The following is a 22,691-nucleotide window of genomic DNA, read 5'->3' on the forward strand; positions in this document are numbered from 1 at the left end:
TTGACAAAAAAATAGTTCACTTATTTGTTTTCTTCGCAAAAGTAATGAGAATTGACAACACTCGTAAATCGAGTTCATACTCGACACTGACTGTCAACAGTCGCCTAGACGTTCACACCAGAAGCGCATTTCTCCGTGCTGGTTAGCAAGCACCTCTGCTTATATTATATCTATCAAATATTGTTCATCTCGTTCATAATCGATTATCCATGTGTTTTCTTACCAGTTTCTCTCACTAGAATAATAGACCAGATGCTGAAATTATCGCTGCGAGCCTAGCACCACGGCATATCCTAATTGGTCAACATAGGCACCAAATGGAAGAGGGACAGCACTCTATGGAACAGCAACGTGCTTTGTGGTGCTTTTGTGTCCGGAGTGAGCTCGTCGTTGTCTGTACGGTAAATATGATGGATCCGACAGCCAGTTAGCTCAGAATGAAGACCAGAAAGAGAGCCATGCTAAATGCCTCCCGTTTCCAGTCTTTATGCTAAGCTAACCAGCTGCCCCTTTGAAACTTTACATTTACTGCACAGACATAAGAGTGGTATCAATTCTCTAACTGTCAACAAGAAAACAAATAAGTGCATTTCTCAAAATGTACAACTATTCCTTTCTCCATGATTATTTACATTTGTCATAAGTTGTTGAACTTGAATGTTACAGCTGCTAACATGTAATTTTGAAACAAGTTTGTGTAGAAGGGTAAAAACCGAAGAACAAAACCGCCAACATGACTAAAGTCCGAAGCAACATAACTGAAATAACCACTACTTGCTTTAAAGTTTTTAATTATTTGACATACATGGAAAAAGAACTCATGAATTGAGAGGTATGGAGAAGAAAAACATTTACAACCGAACAGTTAACGTACAGACAAACAAATAGAGCAATGTGCTATTGAAAGTGTAAACCAACAAATATGGACAGTATACAGTGAGTTGTAGCTTTTTAATGTCAGTCAACTGATGCATTCACCAGGGACTGCTGTGCTTTTTTTTCATGAGGCAAGATTGTTTTAGTAATTTAGAAGCTCCAGAAAAAGTAAATGTTGAGACCAAACAAACAAAAAAAAATTCCTCCATCAGTTTATCTTGGTCTGAAATCTCCAATGTAGATCCCTGACAAAAAAAAGTGTAAATCACTCAATAAAGATCAACTCATTGGGCATCTTATCCAGTGAAGCGTTGCTTTCTAAAGCCTGGACAATCTGGGCAGCTGAAGGTCTCTTGTTGGGGTCTTCCTCTGTGCAGAGATAGAAAAGCTCCACCATCCTCTGGTACGAGCCATCAAGAGCCTCAACATCCAGCGCCGGCCTCGTCCCCAACCTCTCGTAGTAAGCATCCTCGTCAAAGCTCAACTCCATAGAGTCCTCTGAAATACAAAAGAGAGATTTTAAGTTAAAAGTTAGTAAAGTTAAAAAAAAAAGTACAAAAACATAGAATAGCCTGTCGAGACACATTATAGTGTAGCAATATGACCAAAAAAAACCAAAAACACAATATTTTAGCAAGTTGAAAAAATGAATAAAAATAGCAAAGAATAGCATGTTGAAAATTGATGTAAAAAAAAAAAGGCTGAAAACAACATAGAATGGCCTGTCAAGACGCATTATAGTGTTGCAAAGTGAAGAAACGACCAAAAACACCCACATAAAATAGCATGTTGAAAAATACACCAAAAAAGCAAGGCTATAGTATGGCAATAATGTCAAAAAATGACACGCCCCAAAAACAGCTGAAAATAGCTTAAAACAGCATTAAATAGCGTTCTGAAACACGCCATAGCATAGAAAGTTGCTAAAATGGCCAAAAACACAATAATACAGTAAGTCTAAAAAATGACCCGAAAAAAGCAAGGCTATAGTATGGCAAAAAGTCAAAAAAGGACACATCCCAAAAACAGCTGAAAATGATTTTAAAAAGCATTAAATAGCGTGTTGTAACACCCCATAGCATAGAAAGTTGCAAAAACGGCCAAAAACACAATAATACAGCAAGTCGAAAAAATGACCCGAAAAGCAAGGCTATAGTATGGCAAAAATGTCAAAAAAGGACACGTCCCAAAAACAGCTAAAAATAGCTTGAAACAGCATTAAATACCGTGCTGAAACATGCCATAGCATAGAAAGTTGCAAAAACAGCCAAAAACACAATAATACAGCAAGTCGAAAAAATGACCCGAAAAGCAAGGCTATAGTATGGCAAAAATGTCAAAAAAGGACACATCCCAAAAACAGCTGAAAATGATTTTAAAAAGCACTAAATAGCGTGTTGTAACACGCCATAGCATAGAAAGTTGCAAAGACAGCCAAAAACACAATAATACAGCGAGTCAAAAAATTGACCCGAAAAGCAAGGCTATAGTATGGCAAAAATGTCAAAAAAGGACACATCCCAAAAACAGCTGAAAATAGCTTAAAACAGTATTAAATAGCATGCTGAAACACGCCATAGTATAGAAAGTTGCAAAAAAGGCCAAAAACACAATAATACAGCAAGTCAAAAAAATGACCCGAAAAGCAAGGCTATAGTATGGCAAAAAGTCAAAAAAGGACACATCCCAAAAACAGCTGAAAATGATTTTAAAAAGCATTAAATAGCGTGTTGTAACACCCCATAGCATAGAAAGTTGCAAAAACGGCCAAAAACACAATAATACAGCAAGTCGAAAAAATGACCCGAAAAGCAAAGCTATAGTATGGAAAAAATGTCAAAAAAGGACACGTCCCAAAAACAGCTAAAAATAGCTTGAAACAGCATTAAATGGCATGCTGAAACACACCATAGCATAGAAAGTTGCAAAAAAAAGCCAAAAACACAATAATACAGCAAGTTGAAAAAATGACCCGAAAAGCAAGGCTATAGTATGGCAAAAATGTCAAAAAATGACACATCCCAAAAACAGCTGAAAATCATTTTAAACAGCATTAAATAGCATGCTGAAACACGCCATAGCATAGAAAGTTGCAAAAACAGCCAAAAAAACAATAATACAGCAAGTCAAAAAATTGACCCGAAAAGCAAGGCTATAGTATGGCAAAAATGTCAAAAAAGGACACGTCCCAAAAACAGCTAAAAATAGCTTAAAACAGTATTAAATAGCATGCTGAAACATGCCATAGCATAGAAAGTTGAGGAAACGGCCAAAAACACAATAATACAGCAAGTCGAAAAATGACCCAAAAAGCAAGGCTATAGTATGGCAAAAATGTCAAAAAGGACACATCCCAAAAACAGCTGAAAATGATTTTAAAACAGTATAAAATAGCATGCTGAAACACGCCATAGCATAGAAAGTTGCAAAAAAGGCCCAAAACACAATAATACAGCGAGTCGAAAAAATGACCCAAAAAGCAAGGCTATAGTATGGCAAAAATGTCAAAAAAGGACACGTCCCAAAAACAGCTAAAAATAGCTTAAAACAGTATTAAATAGCATGCTGAAACATGCCATAGCATAGAAAGTTGAGGAAACGGCCAAAAACACAATAATACAGCAAGTCGAAAAAATGACCCGAAAAAAGCAAGGCTATAGTATGGCAAAAAGTCAAAAAAGGACACGTCCCAAAAACAGCTAAAAATAGCTTGAAACAGCATAAACTACCGTGCTGGAACATGCCATAGCATAGAAAGTTGAGAAAACGGCCAAAAACACAATAATACAGCAAGTCGAAAAAATGACCATAAAGCAAGGCTATAGTATGGCAAAAATGTCAAAAAAGGACACTTCCCAAAACAGCTGAAAATCATTTTAAACCGCATTAAATAGCATGCTGAAACACGCCATAGCATAGAAAGTTGCAAAAACAGCCAAAAACACAACAATACAGCAAGTCGAAAAAATGACCCGAAAAGCAAGGCTATAGTATGGCAAAAATGTCAAAAAAGGACACGTCCCAAAAACAGCTAAAAATAACTTGAAACAGCATTAAATAGCATGCTGAAACACGCCATAGCATAGAAAGTTGCAAAAACAGCCAAAAACACAATAATACAGCAAGTCGAAAAAATGACCCGAAAAGCAAGGCTATAGTATGGCAAAAATGTCAAAAAAGGACACATCCCAAAAACAGCTGAAAATAGCTTAAAACAGTATTAAATAGCATGCTGAAACACGCCATAGCATAGAAAGTTGCAAAAACAGCCAAAAACACAATAATACAGCAAGTCGAAAAAATGACCCGAAAAGCAAGGCTATAGTATGGTAAAAATGTCAAAAAAGGACATATCCCAAAAACAGCTGAAAATGATTTTAAAAAGCATTAAATAGCATGCTGAAACACGCCATAGCATAGAAAGTTGCAAAAACGGCCAAAAACACAATAATACAGCAAGCCGAAAAATGACCCAAAAGCAAGGCTATAGTATGGCAAAAATGTCAAAAAAGGACACGTCCCAAAATCAGCTAAAAATAGCTTAAAACAGTATTAAATAGCATGCTGAAACACGCCATAGCATAGAAAGCTGCAAAAACGGCCAAAAATATAAAAATACAGCAAGTCAAAAAATTGACCCAAAAAGCAAGGCTATAGTATGGTAAAAATGTCAAAAAAGGACATATCCCAAAAACAGCTGAAAATGATTTTAAAAAGCATTAAATAGCATGCTGAAACACGCCATAGCATAGAAAGTTGCAAAAACAGCCAAAAAAACAATAATACAGCGAGTCGAGAAAATGACCCGAAAAGCAAGGCTATAGTATGGCAAAAATGTCAAAAAAGGACACGTCCCAAAAACAGTTAAAAATAGCTTGAAACAGCATTAAATAGCATGCTGAAACACGCCATAGCATAGAACGTTGCAAAAACAGCCAAAAACACAATAATACAGCAAGTCAAAAAAATGACCCGAAAAAAGCAAGGCTATAGTATGGCAAAAAGTCAAAAAGGACATATCCCAAAACAGCTAAAAATCATTTTAAACAGTATTAAATAGCATGCTGGAACATGCCATAGCATAGAAAGTTGAGAAAACGGCCAAAAACACAATAATACAGCAAGTCGAAAAAATGACCCGAAAAAAGCAAGGCTATAGTATGGCAAAAATGTCAAAAAGGACACATCCAAAAACAGCTAAAAATAACTTGAAACAGCATTAAATAGCATGCTGAAACACGCCATAGCATAGAAAGTTTCGAAAAAGGCCAAAAACACAATAATACAGCGAGTCGAAAAAATGACCCAAAAAGCAAGGCTATAGTATGGTAAAAATGTCAAAAAAGGACATATCCCAAAAACAGCTGAAAATGATTTTAAAAGCATTAAATAGCATGCTGAAACACGCCATAGCATAGAAAGTTGCAAAACAGCCAAAAAACAATAATACAGCAAGTCGAAAAAATGACCGAAAAGCAAGGCTATAGTATGGCAAAAATGTCAAAAAAGGACACGTCCCAAAAACAGCTAAAAATAGCTTAAAACAGTATTAAATAGCATGCTGAAACACGCCATAGTATAGAAAGTTGCAAAAAAAGCCAAAAACACAATAATACAGCAAGTCGAAAAAATGACCCGAAAAGCAAGGCTATAGTATGGCAAAAATGTCAAAAAGGACACTTCCCAAAAACAGCTGAAAATCATTTTTAAACAGCATTAAATAGCATGCTGAAACACGCCATAGCATAGAAAGTTGCAAAACCAGCCAAAAACACAATAATACAGCAAGTCAAAAAAATGACCGAAAAGCAAGGCTATAGTATGGCAAAAATGTCAAAAAAGGACACGTCCCAAAAACAGCTAAAAATAACTTGAAACAGCATTAAATAGCATGCTGAAACACGCCATAGCATAGAAAGTTGCAAAAACGGCCAAAAACACAATAATACAGCGAAGTCAAAAAATGACCTGAAAAGCAAGGCTATAGTATGGCAAAATGTCAAAAAGGACACATCCCAAAAACAGTTGAAAATCATTTTAAACAGCATTAAATAGCATGCTGAAACACGCCATAGCATAGAAAGTTGCAAAACAGCCAAAAAAACAATAATACAGCAAGTCAAAAAAATGACCCGAAAAGCAAGGCTATAGTATGGCAAAAAGTCAAAAAAGGACATATCCCAAAAACAGCTAAAAATAGCTTGAAACAGCATAAACTACCGTGCTGAAACATGCCATAGCATAGAAAGTTGAGAAAACGGCCAAAAACACAATAATACAGCAAGTCGAAAAAATGACCCGAAAAGCAAGGCTATAGTATGGCAAAAATGTCAAAAAAGGACATATCCCAAAAACAGCTGAAAATGATTTTAAAACAGTATTAAATAGCATGCTGAAACACGCCATAGCATAGAAAGCTGCAAAAACGGCCAAAAATATAAAAATACAGCAAGTCAAAAAATTGACCCAAAAAGAAAGGCTATAGTATGGTAAAAAGTCAAAAAGGACATATCCCAAAACAGCTGAAAATAGCTTTAAACAGCATTAAATAGCATGCTGAAACACGCCATAGCATAGAAAGTTGCAAAAACAGCCAAAAAACAATAATACAGCGAAGTCGAAAAATGACCGAAAAGCAAGGCTATAGTATGGCAAAAATGTCAAAAAGGACACGTCCAAAAACAGCAAAAAATCATTTTAAACAGCATTAAATAGCATGCTGAAACACGCCATAGCATAGAAAGTTGCAAAAAAAGCCAAAAACACAATAATACAGCAAGTCGAAAAAATGACCCGAAAAGCAAGGCTATAGTATGGCAAAAATGTCAAAAAAGGACACTTCCCAAAAACAGCTGAAAATCATTTTAAACAGCATTAAATAGCATGCTGAAACACGCCATAGCATAGAAAGTTGCAAAAACGGCCAAAAACACAACAATACAGCAAGTCGAAAAAATGACCCGAAAAGCAAGGCTATAGTATGGCAAAAATGTCAAAAGGACACTTCCCAAAACAGCTAAAAATAACTTGAAACAGCATTAAATAGCATGCTGAAACACGCCATAGCATAGAAAGTTTCGAAAAAGGCCAAAAACACAATAATACAGCGAGTCAAAAAAATGACCCAAAAAGCAAGGCTATAGTATGGCAAAAATGTCAAAAAAGGACACATCCCAAAAACAGCTGAAAATGATTTTAAAAAGCATTAAATAGCATGCTGAAACACGCCATAGCATAGAAAGTTGCAAAAACAGCCAAAAACACAACAATACAGCAAGTCGAAAAAATGACCCGAAAAGCAAGGCTATAGTATGGCAAAAATGTCAAAAAAGGACACGTCCCAAAAACAGCTGAAAATCATTTTAAACAGCATTAAATAGCATGCTGAAACACGCCATAGCATAGAAAGTTGCAAAACCAGCCAAAAACACAATAATACAGCAAGTCGAAAAAATGACCGAAAAGCAAGGCTATAGTATGGCAAAAATGTCAAAAAAGGACATATCCCAAAAACAGCTAAAAATAATTTTAAAAAGCATTAAATAGCATGCTGAAAAACGCCATAGCATAGAAAGTTGCAAAAACAGCCAAAAACACAATAATACAGCAAGTCGAAAAAATGACCCGAAAAGCAAGGCTATAGTATGGCAAAAATGTCATAAAAGGACACATCCCAAAAACAGCTAAAAATAGCTTGAAACAGCATTAAATAGCGTGCTGAAACACGCCATAGCATAGAAAGTTGCAAAAACAGCCAAAAACACAATAATACAGCAAGTCGAAAAAATGACCCGAAAAGCAAGGCTATAGTATGGCAAAAATGTCAAAAAAGGACATATCCCAAAAACAGCTAAAAATAATTTTAAAAAGCATTAAATAGCATGCTGAAACACGCCATAGCATAGAAAGTTGAGAAAATGGACAAAAACACAATAATACAGCAAGTCGAAAAAATGACCTGAAGAGTAAGGCTATAGTATGGCAAAAATGTCAAAAAAGGACACGTCCCAAAAACAGCTAAAAATAGCTTAAAACAGTATTAAATAGCATGCTGAAACACGCCATAGCATAGAAAGTTGGAAAAACGGCCAAAAACACAATAATACAGCAAGTCAAAAAAATGACCCGAAAAGCAAGGCTATAGTATGGCAAAAATGTCAAAAAAGGACACTTCCCAAAAACAGCTGAAAATCATTTTAAACAGCATTAAATAGCATGCTGAAACACGCCATAGCATAGAAAGTTGCAAAAAAGTCCAAAAACACAATAATACAGCAAGTCGAAAAAATGACCCGAAAAGCAAGGCTATAGTATGGCAAAAATGTCAAAAAAGGACACTTCCCAAAAACAGCTGAAAATCATTTTAAACAGCATTAAATAGCATGCTGAAACACGCCATAGCATAGAAAGTTGCAAAAACAGCCAAAAACACAACAATACAGCAAGTCGAAAAAATGACCCGAAAAGCAAGGCTATAGTATGGCAAAAATGTCAAAAAAGGACACATCCCAAAAACAGCTAAAAATAGCTTGAAACAGCATTAAATAGCGTGCTGAAACACGCCATAGCATAGAAAGTTGCAAAAACGGCCAAATACACAATAATACAGCAAGTCAAAAAAATGACCCGAAAAGCAAGGCTATAGTATGGCAAAAATGTCAAAAAAGGACACATCCCAAAAACAGCTGAAAATGATTTTAAAAAGCATTAAATAGCGTGTTGTAACACCCCATAGCATAGAAAGTTGCAAAAACGGCCAAAAACACAATAATACAGCGAGTCGAAAAAATGACCCGAAAAGCAAGGCTATAGTATGGCAAAAATGTCAAAAAAGGACACGTCCCAAAAACAGCTAAAAATAGCTTGAAACAGCATTAAATAGCATGCTGAAACACGCCATAGCATAGAAAGTTGCAAAAACAGCCAAAAACACAATAATACAGCAAGTCGAAAAAATGACCCGAAAAGCAAGGCTATAGTATGGCAAAAATGTCAAAAAAGGACACGTCCCAAAAACAGCTAAAAATAGCTTAAAACAGTATTAAATAGCATGCTGAAACACGCCATAGCATAGAAAGTTGCAAAAAAAGCCAAAAACACAATAATACAGCAAGTCGAAAAAATGACCCGAAAAGCAAGGCTATAGTATGGCAAAAATGTCAAAAAAGGACACATCCCAAAAACAGCTGAAAATGATTTTAAAAAGCATTAAATAGCATGCTGAAACACGCCATAGCATAGAAAGTTGCAAAAAAAGCCAAAAACACAATAATACAGCAAGTCGAAAAAATGACCCGAAAAGCAAGGCTATAGTATGGCAAAAATGTCAAAAAAGGACACGTCCCAAAAACAGCTGAAAATGATTTTAAAAAGCATTTAATAGCATGCTGAAACACGCCATAGCATAGAAAGTTGCAAAAACAGCCAAAAACACAATAATACAGCAAGTCGAAAAAATGACCCGAAAAGCAAGGCTATAGTATGGCAAAAATGTCAAAAAAGGACACGTCCCAAAAACAGCTAAAAATAGCTTGAAACAGCATTAAATAGCATGCTGAAACACGCCATAGCATAGAAAGTTGCAAAGACAGCCAAAAACACAATAATACAGCGAGTCAAAAAACTGACCTGAAAAGCAAGGCTATAGTATGGCAAAAATGTCAAAAAAGGACACTTCCCAAAAACAGTTGAAAATCATTTTAAACAGCATTTAATAGCATGCTGAAACACGCCATAGCATAGAAAGTTGCAAAAACAGCCAAAAACACAATAATACAGCAAGTCGAAAAAATGACCCGAAAAGCAAGGCTATAGTATGGCAAAAAGTCAAAAAAGGACATATCCCAAAAACAGCTAAAAATAGCTTGAAACAGCATAAACTACCGTGCTGAAACACGCCATAGCATAGAAAGTTGAGAAAACGGCCAAAAACACAATAATACAGCAAGTCGAAAAAATGACCCGAAAAGCAAGGCTATAGTATGGCAAAAATGTCAAAAAAGGACACATCCCAAAAACAGCTGAAAATGATTTTAAAAAGCATTAAATAGCGTGTTGTAACACCCCATAGCATAGAAAGTTGAGAAAACGGCCAAAAACACAATAATACAGCAAGTCGAAAAAATGACCCGAAAAGCAAGGCTATAGTATGGCAAAAATGTCAAAAAAGGACACGTCCCAAAAACAGCTGAAAATGATTTTAAACAGCATTAAATAGCATGCTGAAACACGCCATAGCATAGAAAGTTGCAAAAACGGCCAAAAATATAAAAATACAGCAAGTCAAAAAATTGACCCAAAAAGCAAGGCTATAGTATGGCAAAAATGTCAAAAAAGGACACGTCCCAAAAACAGCTAAAAATAACTTGAAACAGCATTAAATAGCATGCTGAAACACGCCATAGCATAGAAAGTTGCAAAAACAGCCAAAAACACAATAATACAGCAAGTTGAAAAAATGACCCGAAAAGCAAGGCTATAGTATGGCAAAAATGTCAAAAAAGGACACGTCCCAAAAACAGCTGAAAATCATGTTAAACAGCATTAAATAGCATGCTGAAACACGCCATAGAATAGAAAGTTGCAAAAACGGCCAAAAACACAATAATACCGCAAGTCGAAAAAAGGACCCAAAAAAAGCAAGGCTATAGTATGGCAAAAATGTCAAAAAAGGACACGTCCAAAAACGGCTGAAAATGATTTTAAACAGCATTAAATAGCGTGCTGAAACACGCCATAGCAGAGGAAGTTGCAAAAACTGTCAAAAACACCATAAAATTGCATGTCGAAAACTCCTTTAAACATCTTAAAAGAGCATGTTGAAAAATCCACCAAAAATGCAAGGCAATAGTATGGAAACAATGTCAAAATATTGTGATGTCCCCTGCTGTTTCTTAGCCCTGCCTGCAGGGTCCGCAAGTAACTTCTCTTAGGAATAGTTAATCAGTGCTTTCTGGGAGCACCTGGTCCCAGTACTATATTTCATAAGCTGAGTTAACGATTGTCTCTTTCTCTTCTCCAGCAGGCACCCCTCCCAGGTGATGTGGACCTTCTGTTGCTTTTTGTAAACCATACAACATCCTACACATCATATAACCACTCACACAACACATCTTACATTCCTGACCTACTGATGATCACATCTCATTCAATTTGTTGTTGATTATGTGATAATTCAACTTGATTTGTAAAATAAACTGCTTTGACTATTGAGTTGTATTGGTGCGTCTCTCTGCTTTGTCATGGCCCAAGAGCTGGGTTATGACAGTATGACACGTCAGAAAAAATGCCTAAATCAATAGTAAACCACAGAAAATAGCATGCAGATACATGCCATACCAAAGGACATCGAAAAGATGACAAAAAACCCCCATAAAATAGCATGTCTAAAAATCCACCAAAAATGCAAGGCTATAGTATGGCAAAAATGTCAAAATTTGACATGTCCAAAAAACTGCTGAAAACCCCATTAAACTGCATTAAATACCATGCCGACACACACCACATAAAAGGATATTGCAAAAATGGCGTAAAACACCATAAACTAGCATGTTGAAAAATCCTCAAAAAATGCAAGGCTATAGTATGGTAAAAATGTCAAAATATGACATGTCCAAAAAACGGTGGAAAATGATTTTAAAAAGCATTGAATAGCATGCTGAAAAACGCCATATCATAGAAAGGTGCAAAAACGGCCAAAAACACAATAATACAGCAAGTTGAAAAAATGACCCGAAAAGCAAGGCTATAGTATGGCAAAATGTCAAAAAGGACACTTCCCAAAACAGCTAAAAATAGCTTAAAACAGTATTAAATAGCATGCTGAAACACGCCATAGCATAGAAAGTTGCAAAAAAGGCCAAAAACACAATAATACAGCAAGTCGAAAAAATGACCCGAAAAGCAAGGCTATAGTATGGCAAAAATGTCAAAAAAGGACACGTCCCAAAAACAGCTGAAAATGATTTTAAAAAGCATTAAATAGCATGCTGAAACACGCCATAGCATAGAAAGTTGCAAAAACGGCCAAATACACAATAATACAGCAAGTCAAAAAAATGACCCGAAAAGCAAGGCTATAGTATGGCAAAAATGTCAAAAAAGACACGTCCAAAAACAGCTGAAAATCATTTTGAAACAGCATTAAATAGCATGCTGAAACACGCCATAGCATAGAAAGTTGCAAAAAGGCCAAAAACACAATAATACAGCAAGTCGAAAAATGACCGAAAAGCAAGGCTATAGTATGGCAAAAATGTCAAAAAGGACACATCCAAAAACAGCTAAAATAATTTGAAACAGCATTAAATAGCATGCTGAAACACGCCATAGCATAGAAAGTTGAGAAAATGGCCAAAAACACAATAATACAGGAAGTCGAAAAAATGACCTGAAAAGCAAGGCTATAGTATGGCAAAAATGTCAAAAAGGGCACGTCCAAAAACAGCTAAAATAGCTTAAAACAGTATTAAATAGCATGCTGAAACACGCCATAGCATAGAAAGTTGCAAAAAAGGCCAAAAACACAATAATACAGCAAGTCGAAAAAATGACCCGAAAAGCAAGGCTATAGTATGGCAAAAATGTCAAAAAAGGACACGTCCCAAAAACAGCTAAAAATAATTTGAAACAGCATTAAATAGCATGCTGAAACACGCCATAGCATAGAAAGTTGAGAAAATGGACAAAAACACAATAATACAGCAAGTCAAAAAAATGACCTGAAGAGCAAGGCTATAGTATGGCAAAAATGTCAAAAAAGGACACGTCCCAAAAACAGCTAAAAATAGCTTAAAACAGTATTAAATAGCATGCTGAAACACGCCATAGCATAGAAAGTTGCAAAAAAGGCCCAAAACACAATAATACAGCGAGTCGAAAAAATGACCCAAAAAGCAAGGCTATAGTATGGTAAAAATGTCAAAAAAGGACATATCCCAAAAACAGCTGAAAATGATTTTAAAAAGCATTAAATAGCATGCTGAAACACGCCATAGCATAGAAAGTTGCAAAAACGGCCAAAAACACAATAATACAGCGAGTCGAAAAAATGACCCGAAAAGCAAGGCTATAGTATGGCAAAAATGTCAAAAAGGACACGTCCCAAAAACAGCTAAAAATAGCTTGAAACAGCATTAAATAGCATGCTGAAACACGCCATAGCATAGAAAGTTGCAAAAAGGCCAAAACACAATAATACAACAAGTCAAAAATGACCCGAAAAGCAAGGCTATAGTATGGCAAAATGTCAAAAAGGACATATCCCAAAAACAGCTGAAAATCATTTTAAAAGCATTAAATAGCATGCTGAAACACGCCATAGCATAGAAAGTTGCAAAACAGCCAAAAACACAATAATACAGCAAGTCAAAAAATGACCCGAAAAGCAAGGCTATAGTATGGCAAAAATGTCAAAAAAGGACACGTCCCAAAAACAGCTAAAAATAACTTGAAACAGCATTAAATAGCATGCTGAAACACGCCATAGCATAGAAAGTTTCGAAAAAGGCCAAAAACACAATAATACAGCGAGTCAAAAAAATGACCCGAAAAGCAAGGCTATAGTATGGCAAAAATGTCAAAAAGGACACGCCCAAAAACAGCTAAAAATAGCTTAAAACAGTATTAAATAGCATGCTGAAACACGCCATAGCATAGAAAGTTGCAAAAAAGGCCAAAAACACAATAATACAGCAAGTCAAAAAAATGACCCGAAAAGCAAGGCTATAGTATGGCAAAAATGTCAAAAAAGGACACGTCCAAAAAACAGCTAAAAATAGCTTGAAACAGCATTAAATAGCATGCTGAAACACGCCATAGCATAGAAAGTTGCAAAAACGGCCAAAAACACAATAATACAACGAGTCGAAAAAATGACCCGAAAAGCAAGGCTATAGTATGGCAAAAATGTCAAAAAAGGACACGTCCCAAAAACAGCTAAAAATAGCTTAAAACAGTATTAAATAGCATGCTGAAACACGCCATAGCATAGAAAGTTGCAAAAACAGCCAAAAACACAATAATACAGCAAGTCGAAAAAATGACCCGAAAAGCAAGGCTATAGTATGGCAAAAATGTCAAAAAAGGACATATCCCAAAAACAGCTGAAAATGATTTTAAAAAGCATTAAATAGCATGCTGAAACACGCCATAGCATAGAAAGTTGCAAAAACAGCCAAAAAAACAATAATACAGCGAGTCAAAAATGACCCAAAAGCAAGGCTATAGTATGGCAAAAATGTCAAAAAAGGACACTTCCCAAAAACAGCTAAAAATAGCTTGAAACAGCATTAAATAGCGTGCTGAAACACGCCATAGCATAGAAAGTTGCAAAAAAAGCCAAAAACACAATAATACAGCAAGTCGAAAAAATGACCCAAAAAGCAAGGCTATAGTATGGCAAAAATGTCAAAAAGGACACTTCCCAAAACAGCTGAAAATAGTATGAAACAGCATTAAATAGCATGCTGAAACACGCCATAGCATAGAAAGTTTCAAAAAAGGCCAAAAACACAATAATACAGCAAGTCGAAAAAATGACCCGAAAAGCAAGGCTATAGTATGGCAAAAATGTCAAAAAAGGACACGTCCCAAAAACAGCTGAAAATCATTTTAAACAGCATTAAATAGCATGCTGAAACACGCCATAGCATAGAAAGTTGCAAAAAAGGCCAAAAACACAATAATACAGCAAGTCAAAAAAATGACCCGAAAAGCAAGGCTATAGTATGGCAAAAATGTCAAAAAAGGACACTTCCCAAAAACAGCTAAAAATCATTTTAAACAGCATTAAATAGCATGCTGAAACACGCCATAGCATAGAAAGTTGCAAAAAAAGCCAAAAACACAATAATACAGCAAGTCGAAAAAATGACCCAAAAAGCAAGGCTATAGTATGGCAAAAATGTCATAAAAGGACACGTCCCAAAAACAGCTGAAAATAGCTTGAAACAGCATTAAATAGCGTGCTGAAACACGCCATAGCATAGAAAGTTGCAAAAACAGCCAAAAACACAATAATACAGCGAGTCGAAAAAATGACCCGAAAAGCAAGGCTATAGTATGGCAAAATGTCAAAAAGGACACTTCCCAAAAACAGCTGAAAATCATTTTAAACAGCATTAAATAGCATGCTGAAACACGCCATAGCATAGAAAGTTGCAAAAAAGTCCAAAAACACAATAATACAGCAAGTCGAAAAAATGACCCGAAAAGCAAGGCTATAGTATGGCAAAAATGTCAAAAAAGGACACTTCCCAAAAACAGCTGAAAATCATTTTAAACAGCATTAAATAGCATGCTGAAACACGCCATAGCATAGAAAGTTGCAAAAACAGCCAAAAACACAACAATACAGCAAGTTGAAAAAATGACCCGAAAAGCAAGGCTATAGTATGGCAAAAATGTCAAAAAAGGACACTTCCCAAAAACAGCTAACAATAGCTTAAAACAGTATTAAATAGCATGCTGAAACACGCCATAGCATAGAACGTTGCAAAAACAGCCAAAAACACAATAATACAGCAAGTCAAAAATGACCCAAAAGCAAGGCTATAGTATGGCAAAATGTCAAACAAGGACACTTCCCAAAAACAGCTGAAAATCATTTTAAACCGCATTAAATAGCATGCTGAAACACGCCATAGCATAGAAAGTTGCAAAAACGGCCAAAAACACAACAATACAGCAAGTCAAAAAATGACCCAAAAGAAAGGCTATAGTATGGCAAAAAGTCAAAAAAGGACACGTCCCAAAAACAGCTAAAAATAGCTTAAAACAGTATTAAATAGCATGCTGAAACACGCCATAGCATAGAAAGTTGCAAAAACAGCCAAAAACACAATAATACAGCAAGTCGAAAAAATGACCCAAAAAGCAAGGCTATAGTATGGCAAAAATGTCAAAAAAGGACACATCCCAAAAACAGCTAAAAATAGCTTGAAACAGCATTAAATAACGTGCTGAAACACGCCATAGCATAGAAAGTTGCAAAAAAGGCCAAAAACACAATAATACAGCAAGTCGAAAAAATGACCCGAAAAGCAAGGCTATAGTATGGCAAAAATGTCAAAAAAGGACACATCCCAAAAACAGCTGAAAATGATTTTAAAAAGCATTAAATAGCGTGTTGTAACACCCCATAGCATAGAAAGTTGCAAAAACGGCCAAAAACACAATAATACAGCAAGTCGAAAAATGACCGAAAAGCAAGGCTATAGTATGGCAAAATGTCAAAAGGACACGTCCCAAAAACAGCTAAAAATAACTTGAAACAGCATTAAATAGCATGCTGAAACACGCCATAGCATAGAAAGTTGCAAAACAGCCAAAAAACAAGAATACAGCAAGTCGAAAAAATGACCCGAAAAGCAAGGCTATAGTATGGCAAAAATGTCAAAAAAGGACACGTCCCAAAAACAGCTAAAAATAGCTTAAAACAGTATTAAATAGCATGCTGAAACACGCCATAGCATAGAAAGTTGCAAAAACAGCCAAAAACACAACAATACAGCAAGTCGAAAAATGACCGAAAAGCAAGGCTATAGTATGGCAAAATGTCAAAAAAGGACACATCCCAAAAACAGCTGAAAATGATTTTAAAAAGCATTAAATAGCATGCTGAAACACGCCATAGCATAGAAAGTTGCAAAAAAAGCCAAAAACACAATAATACAGCAAGTCGAAAAATGACCGAAAAGCAAGGCTATAGTATGGCAAAAATGTCAAAAAGGACACGTCCAAAAACAGCTGAAAATGATTTTAAACAGCATTAAATAGCGTGCTGAAACACGCCATAGCATAGAACGTTGCAAAAACAGCCAAAAACACAATAATACAGCAAGTTGAAAAAATGACCCGAAGGCAAGGCTATAGTATGGCAAAAAGTCAAAAAAGGACACGTCCCAAAAACAGCTAAAAATAGCTTGAAACAGTATTAAATAGCATGCTGAAACACGCCATAGCATAGAAAGTTGCAAAGACAGCCAAAAACACAATAATACAGCGAGTCAAAAAATGACCGAAAAGCAAGGCTATAGTATGGCAAAAATGTCAAAAAGGACACTTCCCAAAAACAGCTAAAAATCATTTTAAACAGCATTTAAATAGCATGCTGAAACACGCCATAGAAAAGAAAGTTGCAAAAAAAGCCAAAAACACAATAATACAGCAAGTCAAAAAAATGACCGAAAAGCAAGGCTATAGTATGGCAAAAATGTCAAAAAAGGACACGTCCCAAAAACAGCTAAAAATAGCTTAAAACAGCATTAAATAGCTTGCTGAAACACGCCATAGCATAGAAAATTGAGAAAACGGCCAAAAACACAATAATACAGCAAGTCAAAAAAATGACCCGAAAAGCAAGGCTATAGTATGGCAAAAATGTCAACAAAGGACACGTCCAAAAACAGCTGAAAATGATTTTAAACAGCATTAAATAGCGTGCTGAAACACGCCATAGCATAGAAAGTTGAGAAAACGGCCAAAAACACAATAATACAGCAAGTCAAAAAAATGACCCGAAAAGCAAGGCTATAGTATGGCAAAAATGTCAAAAAAGGACACGTCCCAAAAACAGCTGAAAATGATTTTAAAAAGCATTAAATAGCATGCTGAAACACGCCATAGCATAGAAAGTTGCAAAAACGCCAAAAAATATAATAATACAGCAAGTCAAAAATTGACCCAAAAGCAAGGCTATAGTATGGCAAAATGTCAAAAAGGACACGTCCCAAAAACAGCTAAAAATAACTTGAAACAGCATTAAATAGCATGCTGAAACACGCCATAGCATAGAAAGTTGCAAAAACAGCCAAAAACACAATAATACAGCAAGTTGAAAAAATGACCCGAAAAGCAAGGCTATAGTATGGCAAAAATGTCAAAAAAGGACACTTCCCAAAAACAGCTGAAAATCATTTTAAACAGCATTAAATAGCATGCTGAAACACGCCATAGCATAGAAAGGTGCAAAAAAAGCCAAAAACACAATAATACAGCAAGACGAAAAAATGACCCGAAAAGCAAGGCTATAGTATGGCAAAAATGTCAAAAAAGGACACGTCCAAAAACGGCTGAAAATGATTTTAAACAGCATTAAATAGCGTGCTGAAACACGCCATAGCAGAGGAAGTTGCAAAAACTGTCAAAAACACCATAAAATTGCATGTCGAAAACTCCTTTAAACATCTTAAAAGAGCATGTTGAAAAATCCACCAAAAATGCAAGGCAATAGTATGGAAACAATGTCAAAATATTGTGATGTCCCCTGCTGTTTCTTAGCCCTGCCTGCAGGGTCCGCAAGTAACTTCTCTTAGGAATAGTTAATCAGTGCTTTCTGGGAGCACCTGGTCCCAGTACTATATTTCATAAGCTGAGTTAACGATTGTCTCTTTCTCTTCTCCAGCAGGCACCCCTCCCAGGTGATGTGGACCTTCTGTTGCTTTTTGTAAACCATACAACATCCTACACATCATATAACCACTCACACAACACATCTTACATTCCTGACCTACTGATGATCACATCTCATTCAATTTGTTGTTGATTATGTGATAATTCAACTTGATTTGTAAAATAAACTGCTTTGACTATTGAGTTGTATTGGTGCGTCTCTCTGCTTTGTCATGGCCCAAGAGCTGGGTTATGACAGTATGACACGTCAGAAAAAATGCCTAAATCAATAGTAAACCACAGAAAATAGCATGCCGATACATGCCATACCAAAGGACATCGAAAAGATGACAAAAACCCCCCATAAAATAGCATGTCTAAAAATCCACCAAAAATGCAAGGCTATAGTATGGCAAAAATGTCAAAAAAGGACACGTCCCAAAAACAGCTAAAAATAGCTTGAAACAGCATGAAATAGCATGCTGAAACACGCCATAGCATAGAAAGATATTGCAAAAATGGCGTAAAAACACAATAATACAGCATGTTGAAAAATGACCCAAAAATGCAAGGCTATAGTATGGTAAAAATGTCAAAATATGACATGTCCAAAAACAGCTGAAATGATTTTAAAAAGCATTAAATAGCATGCTGAAAAACGCCATATCATAGAAAGGTGCAAAAACGGCCAAAAACACAATAATACAGCAAGTTGAAAAAATGACCCGAAAAGCAAGGCTATAGTATGGCAAAAATGTCAAAAAAGGACACGTCCCAAAAACAGCTAAAAATAGCTTAAAACAGTATTAAATAGCATGCTGAAACACGCCATAGCATAGAAAGTTGCAAAAAAGGCCAAAAACACAATAATACAGCAAGTCAAAAAAATGACCCGAAGAGCAAGGCTATAGTATGGCAAAATGTCAAAAAAGGACATATCCCAAAAACAGCTGAAAATGATTTTAAAAAGCATTAAATAGCATGCTGAAACACGCCATAGCATAGAAAGTTGCAAAAACGGCCAAATACACAATAATACAGCAAGTCAAAAAAATGACCCGAAAAGCAAGGCTATAGTATGGCAAAAATGTCAAAAAAGGACACGTCCCAAAAACAGCTAAAAATAGCTTGAAACAGCATTAAATAGCATGCTGAAACACGCCATAGCATAGAAAGTTGCAAAAAAGGCCAAAAACACAATAATACAGCGAGTCGAAAAAATGACCCGAAAAGCAAGGCTATAGTATGGCAAAAATGTCAAAAAAGGACACGTCCCAAAAACAGCTAAAAATAGCTTAAAACAGTATTAAATAGCATGCTGAAACACGCCATAGAATAGAAAGTTGCAAAAAAGGCCAAAAACACAATAATACAGCAAGTCAAAAAAATGACCCGAAAAGCAAGGCTATAGTATGGCAAAAATGTCAAAAAAGGACACTTCCCAAAAACAGCTGAAAATCATTTTAAACAGCATTAAATAGCGTGCTGAAACACGCCATAGCAGAGGAAGTTGCAAAAACTGTCAAAAACACCATAAAATTGCATGTCGAAAACTCCTTTAAACATCTTAAAAGAGCATGTTGAAAAATCCACCAAGAATGCATGGCAATAGTATGGAAACAATGTCAAAATATTGTGATGTCCCCTGCTGTTTCTTAGCCCTGCCTGCAGGGTCCGCAAGTAACTTCTCTTAGGAATAGTTAATCAGTGCTTTCTGGGAGCACCTGGTCCCAGTACTATATTTCATAAGCTGAGTTAACGATTGTCTCTTTCTCTTCTCCAGCAGGCACCCCTCCCAGGTGATGTGGACCTTCTGTTGCTTTTTGTAAACCATACAACATCCTACACATCATATAACCACTCACACAACACATCTTACATTCCTGACCTACTGATGATCACATCTCATTCAATTTGTTGTTGATTATGTGATAATTCAACTTAATTTGTAAAATAAACTGCTTTGACTATTGAGTTGTATTGGTGCGTCTCTCTGCTTTGTCATGGCCCAAGAGCTGGGTTATGACAGTATGACACGTCCGAAAAAATGCCTAAATCAATAGTAAACCACAGAAAATAGCATGCCGATACATGCCATACCAAAGGACATCGAAAAGATGACAAAAAACCCCCATAAAATAGCATGTCTAAAAATCCACCAAAAATGCAAGGCTATAGTATGGCAAAAATGTCAAAATTTGACATGTCAAAAAAACTGCTGAAAACCCCATTAAACTGCATTAAATACCATGCCGACACACACCACATAAAAGGATATTGCAAAAATGGTGTAAAACACCATAAACTAGCATGTTGAAAAATCCTCAAAAAATGCAAGGCTATAGTATGGTAGAAATGTCAAAATATGACATGTACAAAAAACGGTGGAAAATGATTTTAAACAGCATTGAATAGCATGCTGAAAAACGCCACATCATAGAAAGTTGCAAAAACGGCCAAAAACACAATAATACAGCAAGTTGAAAAAATGACCCGAAAAGCAAGGCTATAGTATGGCAAAAATGTCAAAAAAGGACACTTCCCAAAAACAGCTAAAAATAACTTGAAACAGCATTAAATAGCATGCTGAAACACGCCATAGCATAGAAAGTTGAGAAAATGGACAAAAACACAATAATACAGCAAGTCAAAAAAATGACCTGAAGAGCAGGGCTATAGTATGGCAAAAATGTCAAAAAAGGACACGTCCCAAAAACAGCTAAAAATAGCTTAAAACAGTATTAAATAGCATGCTGAAACACGCCATAGCATAGAAAGTTGCAAAAAAGGCCAAAAACACAATAATACAGCAAGTCGAAAAAATGACCCGAAAAGCAAGGCTATAGTATGGCAAAAATGTCAAAAAAGGACACGTCCCAAAAACAGCTGAAAATCATTTTAAACAGTATTAAATAGCATGCTGAAACACGCCATAGAATAGAAAGTTGCAAAAAAGGCCAAAAACACAATAATACAGCAAGTCAAAAAAATGACCCGAAAAGCAAGGCTATAGTATGGCAAAAATGTCAAAAAAGGACACGTCCCAAAAACAGCTAAAAATAGCTTTAAACAGCATTAAATAGCATGCTGAAACACGCCATAGCATAGAAAGTTGCAAAAAGTCCAAAAACACAATAATACAGCAAGTCAAAAATGACCCAAAAGCAAGGCTATAGTATGGCAAAAATGTCAAAAAGGACACGTCCCAAAACAGCTGAAAATAGCTTTAAACAGCATTAAATAGCATGCTGAAACACGCCATAGCATAGAAAGTTGCAAAAAGGCCAAAACACAATAATACAGCAAGTCGAAAAATGACCGAAAAGCAAGGCTATAGTATGGCAAAATGTCAAAAAGGACATATCCCAAAACAGCTGAAAATGAATTAAAACAGTATTAAATAGCATGCTGAAACACGCCATAGCATAGAAAGTTGCAAAAAAGGCCAAAAACACAATAATACAGCAAGTCGAAAAAATGACCCGAAAAGCAAGGCTATAGTATGGCAAAAATGTCAAAAAAGGACACGTCCCAAAAACAGCTAAAAATAGCTTGAAACAGCATTAAATAGCGTGCTGAAACACGCCATAGCATAGAAAGTTGCAAAAAAGGCCAAAAACACAATAATACTGCAAGTCAAAAAAATGACCCGCAAAGCAAGGCTATAGTATGGCAAAAAGTAAAAAAAGGACACAGCCCAAAAACAGCTAAAATAGCTTTAAACAGCATTAAATAGCATGCTGAAACACGCCATAGCATAGAAAGTTGCAAAAAGGCCAAAAACACAATAATACAGCAAGTCAAAAAATGACCGAAAAGCAAGGCTATAGTATGGCAAAAATGTCAAAAAGGACACTTCCCAAAAACAGCTGAAAATGATTTAAACAGCATTAAATAGCATGCTGAAACACGCCATAGCATAGAAAGTTGCAAAACAGCCAAAAACACAATAATACAGCAAGTCAAAAATGACCGAAAAGCAAGGCTATAGTATGGCAAAAATGTCAAAAAAGGACATATCCCAAAAACAGCTGAAAATGATTTTAAAAAGCATTAAATAGCATGCTGAAACACGCCATAGCATAGAAAGTTGCAAAAACGGCCAAAAACACAATAATACAGCGAGTCGAAAAAATGACCCGAAAAGCAAGGCTATAGTATGGCAAAAATGTCAAAAAAGGACACGTCCCAAAAACAGCTAAAAATAGCTTAAAACAGCATTAAATAGCATGCTGAAACACGCCATAGCATAGAAAGTTGCAAAAAAGGCCCAAAACACAATAATACAGCGAGTCAAAAAATGACCGAAAAGCAAGGCTATAGTATGGCAAAAATGTCAAAAAGGACACTTCCAAAAACAGCTAAAATAGCTTGAAACAGCATTAAATAGCGTGCTGAAACACGCCATAGCATAGAAAGTTGCA

At 35.8% G+C, this 22,691-nt stretch overlaps 1 protein-coding gene across 1 annotated transcript in view; it reads right to left on the minus strand.

Moving 5' to 3' along the window:
- Nucleotides 1–774: 774 nt before the first annotated feature.
- pbk (PDZ binding kinase) overlaps nucleotides 775–22,691 on the minus strand; it is a 31,438-nt gene continuing 9,521 nt past the window's right edge. The window contains exon 7 of the mRNA XM_042503795.2: nucleotides 775–1,374. Coding sequence (XP_042359729.1) covers nucleotides 1,142–1,374 — 233 coding nt within the window. The 3' untranslated portion in view covers nucleotides 775–1,141. The remainder of the gene's footprint in view (nucleotides 1,375–22,691) is intronic.

The sequence above is a fragment of the Plectropomus leopardus genome, chromosome 16 (assembly GCF_026936395.1).
Source record: "Plectropomus leopardus strain MGB_pleo_1.0 chromosome 16, ASM2693639v1, whole genome shotgun sequence".
Classification (NCBI taxonomy): domain Eukaryota; kingdom Metazoa; phylum Chordata; class Actinopteri; order Perciformes; family Serranidae; genus Plectropomus; species Plectropomus leopardus.